Here is a 6,417-nt window from a genome sequence, read left to right on the forward strand (position 1 = left end):
AGTATTCCTGGGCCCATTTAGTAATGTCATTGACACAATCATGCCGATGAGTGATGCAGTGTCGTCTGAGAGCCCGAAGACCACGGGCATCCAATAAAGGTCTCCGGCCTTGTCCCTTACGCACAGAGATTTCTCCAGTTTCTCTGAATCTTTTGATGATGTTATGCACTGTAGATGATGAGATTTGCAAAGCCTTTGCAATTTGACGTTGAGGAACATTGTTTTTAAAGTTTTCCACAATTTTTTTACGCAGTCTTTCACAGATTGGAGAGCCTATGCCCATCTTTACTTCTGAGAGACTCTGCTTCTCTAAGACAAAGCTTTTATAGCTAATCATGTTACAGACCTGATATCAATTAACTTAATTAATCACTAGATGTTCTCCCAGCTGAATCTTTTCAAAACTGCTTGCTTTTTTAGCCATTTGTTGCCCCCGTGCCAACTTTTTTGAGACCTGTAGCAGGCATTAAATTTTAAATGAGCTAATTAAGTGGATAAAAGTGTAAAATTTCTCAGTTTAAACATTTGCTACGTTATCTATGTTCTATTGTGAATAAAATATTGGCTCATGTGATTTGAAATTCCTTTAGTTTTCATTTTATTAAAATTTAAAAAACGTCCCAACTTTTCCGGAATTCGGGTTGTAATTGTAGGATTATGAAATTGATGAAATCGTTCGCGAAAATGACAGCTGTTTGCATGACAGCTGTTTGAATCTTCTCATTTAACTACAGCTCTGTGTAGTAAATTGTCCTCCATCTCAGAGCACATGAAAATACCACATTTAATAACATCCAAATTCACTTCATAACATCGGTCGAGTGTTTGAAATCCTTTTGTGAGATGATGTGGCTTCTTAAACTGAACAATTAAGGCACACAATAGTTCTAAGCTGTGATAAAGGCTATGTCGATTAGCATTTCATTATAGATATACTTTATTGTGATAAATTATAATAAGTACTCAGATAAACCATGTATTGTCATAGTCGTGTGTTTATTAGTCACTTTGAATCAATAAAAGCAGTTAAAACTTCTGTTCATTTAGCTGCAGCAATAGGCATTTCCTGGATTTCTTCTTCAGGGCATATTTGGATTTTCAGTGAGAGCGCTCTCTGGCCTTTGGATGGAAATTTACTACTGATCACAGAACTGTGCTTCATTGAAAGATACGCATGATAATCACAGCTTCTGCCTAATCACGATTTACTTTCTATTAATTGTGCAGCCCTACTATATATATATATATATATATATATATATATATATATATATATATATATATATATATATAGATATATAGATATATATATATATATATATATAGATATATAGATATATATATATATATATATATAGATATATATATATAGATATAGATATATATATATAGATATAGATATAGATATAGATATATATATATATAGATATATATATAGACAGCGACTACTTGAGATATGCTCTTACCACAACTTGTGCATTACCAACACCTGCTTCCCCACCAAGCCCCACCACAGAGTGTCTTGGAGACACCCCAGATCCAAACACTGGCACCAGCTTGACCTTATTGTTACTTGGAGACCCATGCTCAAGCATGTGCTCGTCACCCGCACGTATCACAGTGCTGACTGTGACACGGACCATTCCCTGGTCAGCAGCAAGGTGTGCCTCCAACCTAGACGAACCCATCGCTCGAAGCAAAAGGGCCGCCCTCGCATCAACACGGCAAGGACATCAGTGCCAGAGCTGCGGGAATGCTTCGCCAGGGCCAATGATGAGGCCCTGCAGGACTGCCCTGTAGACAGTGTTACGATGCGATGGGAGTATATCCGTGACACCGTGTACAAGGTCGCCTCAGACACCTTCAGGAAGAAGGTGAAAAAGAGTGAAGATTGGTTTGTGGCAGGGATCGCGGTACTGGAGCCTGCCATCACTGCAAAACGTACCACTTTCCTTGAGCACATGAGACAGCCTTCTGCTAGGACATTGGCTGCCTTCAGAGAGGCACGTAATAACACCAAGAGGATTGCCCGAAAGTGTGCAAATGACTACTGGCTGAAGTTGTGTAGCGATATTCAGACTTCGGCGGACTGTGGTAATATCCGAGCCATGTATGAGGGCATGAAGAAAGCGTTTGGTCCCAACGCCATCAAGACTGCTCCCCTAAAATCTACTTCCGGTGAGATCATCACAGATTGCAGAAAGCAGTTGGAGAGATGGGCTGAGCACTACCAGGAACTATACTCAAGAGAGAACATCATTACTGACACAGCCATTCGAAATACCATGCCTCTGCCCATCATGGAGGAGCTTGACTTGCCACCCACCATCGAGGAACTTGGGAAGGCCATCGATTCACTAGCCTGTGGGAAAGCACCAGGCAGTGATGGAATTCAACCAGAGATCATCAAGGCAGGAAAAGTGAGCTCTCTTCTCGGCCACCTCCATAACCTCCTGCTCAAATGCTGGGAAGGGGGCATCATACCCCAAGACATGCGAGACGCTAAGATCCTCACGCTCTATAAGAACAAGGGTGATCGCAGTGACTGCAATAACTATCGTGGGATCTCCCTCCTCAGTGTTGCGGGGAAAGCCTTTGCACGTGTCATCCTTAACCACCTACAACTGCTCGGCGATCGTGTGTACCTGGAGTCGCAATGCGGGTTCAGAGCAAAACGGTCAACAATTGACATGGTGTTCACCCTTAGGCAGCTACAGGAGAAGTGCTGTGAGCAGAGACGTCCCCTGTTCCTTGCCTTTATAGATCTGACCAAGGCGTTCGACATGGTCAGTCACATTGGCCTTTTCACTCTCCTACACAGGATTGGATACCCCCCCAAGCTCTTGAAGCTGATCATATCATTTCATGAGAACACGGTGGGCACAGTCCAGTATGGCGAGTCATCCTCAGACCCCTTCCCAATCAGGTGTGGTGTGAAGCAGGGATGTGTCCTGGCGCCAAAACTCTTTGGCATGTTATTCTCCCTGCTCCTGCACTATGCCTTCTGCAACTCCGAAGACGGGATCTTCCTCCATACTAGGAGTGATGGGAACCTCTTCAACCTCGCCCGCCTCAGAGCAAAGACTAAGGTCCGCAGGGTACTCATACGGGAGATGTTGTTTGCAGATGACGCTGCTCTTGCCGCACACACTGAGGGTGCCCTCCAGCGACTTATCACCTGCTTTGCAGATGCATGCACAGAGTTTGGCCTTGCCATCAGCCTCAAGAAAACCAACATATTGGTTCAAGATGTCAACACCACTCCTGCAATCACTATCGGCGACCACACCCTGGAGGTAGTGGAAAATTTCACCTACCTTGGCTCCACCATCTGCAGCAACCTATCCCTGGATACCGAGCTCAATATAACTTGCAGCAAGTGCCAGCGGTGCTGTCGCTCCCGTATCGGACTCTACAGTCATAGCAGAGTCTGCACCCAAACCACAGACTGACCTGGGTGCAGATTCTAAACCATTGTCTCTCTAAGACAGAAGGATGCCAACAATATATACACACACACACACACACACACACACACACATTGGTTTGGTATTGCTTATATATATTTATATATATTGCTTATTCACTCTAAATTGTAATGTAGACACATGCATTTTCTGCTGCTTTGAAACAATGTGTATTGTGTTTAGCCGGTAAAAATTACTGTTATTGTCTTCTTGCATTATTGACAAACTATTTTCCTGTTTAACACTGTAAAGCTGCTTTTACACAACCAGTATTGTATAACGCGCTATACAAATAAAGGTGACTTGACTTGCTTTGTAAAAAGCACTATACAAATAAAACTTAATTGAATTATACTATACTTTTTTGGAATTATTAATTATCAAATTAATGATAACAATAGCAGCGGGAATCTGGTAAAGAAGATACACATGCTTTCATTTCTCATCCACATCATGTTGCATCACAGACATTCTCTCCACCCTCACGCACTCCATCAATATGATAGACTTGCCAGAAACACAAGCTGCCTACTGCCTACATAAGCAGCATCCCAGAGTTAAACCTAATAAGTGAGTGGTTTGGAATGTTTTAAATAGTTAGGAAGTTGGAACCCATACAAATATCCCTAATGGAGGTCTTTTTGGTGCCTCCTCTTTTTAACTTTTTCATATATTCTGCAGGTCAACGTTTCCGTTACACCTACTATGATGAAAGTCAAGGAGAGATCTACAGATCTATCGAGCACCTTGACAAAATGGTAAACCCGTTTCTATTCCCCTTTGCTCCTGGTAACTCACTTAGTGTCTGAAATATGAGGCTCACTTGCAATAAAGTCTTTTTAAGACAAGTCATGTCATTCGGTGGCCATCTTTGAAACGCCTGTTGGGCACGCAAGTGCAACTCTGATCTCTTTGAATGGGAAAACATAAAATTCTCCAAAACTATTCACTAAGCTTACAATTAAATTTCATATTTGAACAACAGTATCATAAATGTTGTTACCTTTTCTCAAATAGCTTTATAAAAAGATTATTTTTCAGGCTAGATCAGCCGTTTTCTATAGCAACCGGGACTTCTAAAAGTAGCTGCAGTGATGTGCTGACTTTACAGATTAGCGATTGGTTCTTCTATTCAGAAGGCGGGGCTTCCTGCGATTAAGAGGCCATATTGAGCGTTGCATTTTTCCCCATTCAGAACTATACAAGTGACACGTCTTGTGTATTCTATAGTCTTTACTTGCAAGTGGCCCATTCTGGTTTAGGATACACAATGTGCTTATCTATTGGTGGTTCTAGAAAAAAAAATAAAAGGTGAGGAATTTTTCTCCAAGCTAAAGAGTCATTGTTATGGATAATGTGACATGGAAGTCTGTGATTCAAAGAATGACTTTAATACTTTCCAACCATGACAGTCTGTCAAATAGCAGATGTTCTTAGCAACCCAAACCTCATTAAAGGCTTACCAACTGGGCAAAGTTATTTTGGCCCTGTATGGTAATTTACTGGAGAAGGACTGTGTTTGAACTACACCAAATGTCAAATCAAATATTAGAGAGTCATAAATAAAACTAAAATAAAAATTACAACATTATTAATGCAAGTAATGTGAGTTTTGTTGATGTCAGTAAAATGCATGTTAATTCTTTTTTTTTTTTTTTTTTTTTAGGGAATGGGTATTATAGAACAGTTGGACCCCATCTCCTTTAGCAATTATTTGAAGAAATATCATAATACTATTTGTGGTCGCCATCCCATCGGCGTTCTTCTAAATGTAAGTACCTAATAAGTGATTTATATGAAAGTAGAGCTGGGCGATATATCCAACGATATGATCATGTGCATCTAATCAGTAAATCTGGTTCCGTGATTACCGCTAAATCGCCATCACCTGCTTTTAAATTAAGCAGCATTTAATAGACAGAGCTACGCAATATTGCATTCATTATCCCAGATGAATCGCCTTCGATAATGAACGCGATATTGCGCAGCTTTGATGGCGATTTAGCACTAATCACGGAACCAGATTTACTGACTAAATGTGCATGATCATATCGTTAGATATATCGCCCAGCCCTATATGAAAGTCTATATATATTTCCCCCAGACAGGACATTTTATTTGGCAAACTGCTGTTGACTCAAAGCAAAAGCCAAATAATGCAGATAATGGACAGTCAGTTAGCATGGTAATTAGCCTAGCACTTAACTGTCACAGAGCTTTTATTAATGTACCACCCCCCAACTAATGTTTTGCTAACTACCCGCTCCTTCATTATGAAGCGTTTTAAGATTACCATTGTGAGTCTAAAAGTATCTCTTTAGTGTTGACTCTCCATTGATTCTCCTCACTCCATCAGGCCGTGGCGGAATTGAAAAAGAATGGCGTAGACATGAACTTCTCTTTCCTAAACTATGCGCAGTCGAGCCAGTGCCGAAACTGGTCGGACAGCTCTGTGAGTTACGCTGCTGGAGCTCTCGTCGTTCATTGAGGTGAACTTTCACAGGAGCCGCAGAGCCTCCTAGAAGACCCCAGTCCCTCCAACCCATCCCGTTCCTGACCACGTATCCCCATCCTCCCCCACCTCTTCTATAGGAAGGACATACAAAGTTTGTCACAGCTGGGAATCCTCATACATACCCTGAATCCAGATGTAATGTTAGATACTAACCTCCTCTTCTTACAGCTTTCCCTGTACCCTGTTTTCCACGTGAGGCAACTTGGATGATGCTATAGCTTGAAGTACAGCTGCTGTCAGATTTTTGGTGTTTTTTTTTTTTTATTGTTGGTTGGGGGGTCTTAATGTGGCAAAATCCACTTTTGACCCTCCAAGGGATGTTAGGTGTCCGAAGAGCCCTTTTGTAATTTAAAAGAAAGACACATTTAAAGTTTAAATAAAGTAAATAAAACCATAGACATTGCACTCTTTTTGCAAGTCTGCATATGTAATCTA

General features: G+C 41.1%; 1 protein-coding gene across 1 annotated transcript in view; it reads left to right on the forward strand.

Annotated features, from left to right (window-relative positions):
* Nucleotides 1-6,213, forward strand: part of LOC132110539 (protein MEMO1) — a 14,144-nt gene extending 7,931 nt beyond the window's left edge. Inside the window, exons 7-9 of the mRNA XM_059517233.1 lie at nt 4,149-4,225; nt 5,134-5,238; nt 5,824-6,213. Of these exons, the coding sequence (XP_059373216.1) occupies nt 4,149-4,225; nt 5,134-5,238; nt 5,824-5,955 (314 nt within the window). The 3' untranslated portion in view covers nt 5,956-6,213. The remainder of the gene's footprint in view (nt 1-4,148; nt 4,226-5,133; nt 5,239-5,823) is intronic.
* The last annotated feature ends 204 nt before the right edge of the window (nt 6,214-6,417 follow it).

This window comes from Carassius carassius, chromosome 30 (assembly GCF_963082965.1).
Source record: "Carassius carassius chromosome 30, fCarCar2.1, whole genome shotgun sequence".
In the NCBI taxonomy this organism is placed as follows: Eukaryota; Metazoa; Chordata; class Actinopteri; order Cypriniformes; family Cyprinidae; genus Carassius; species Carassius carassius.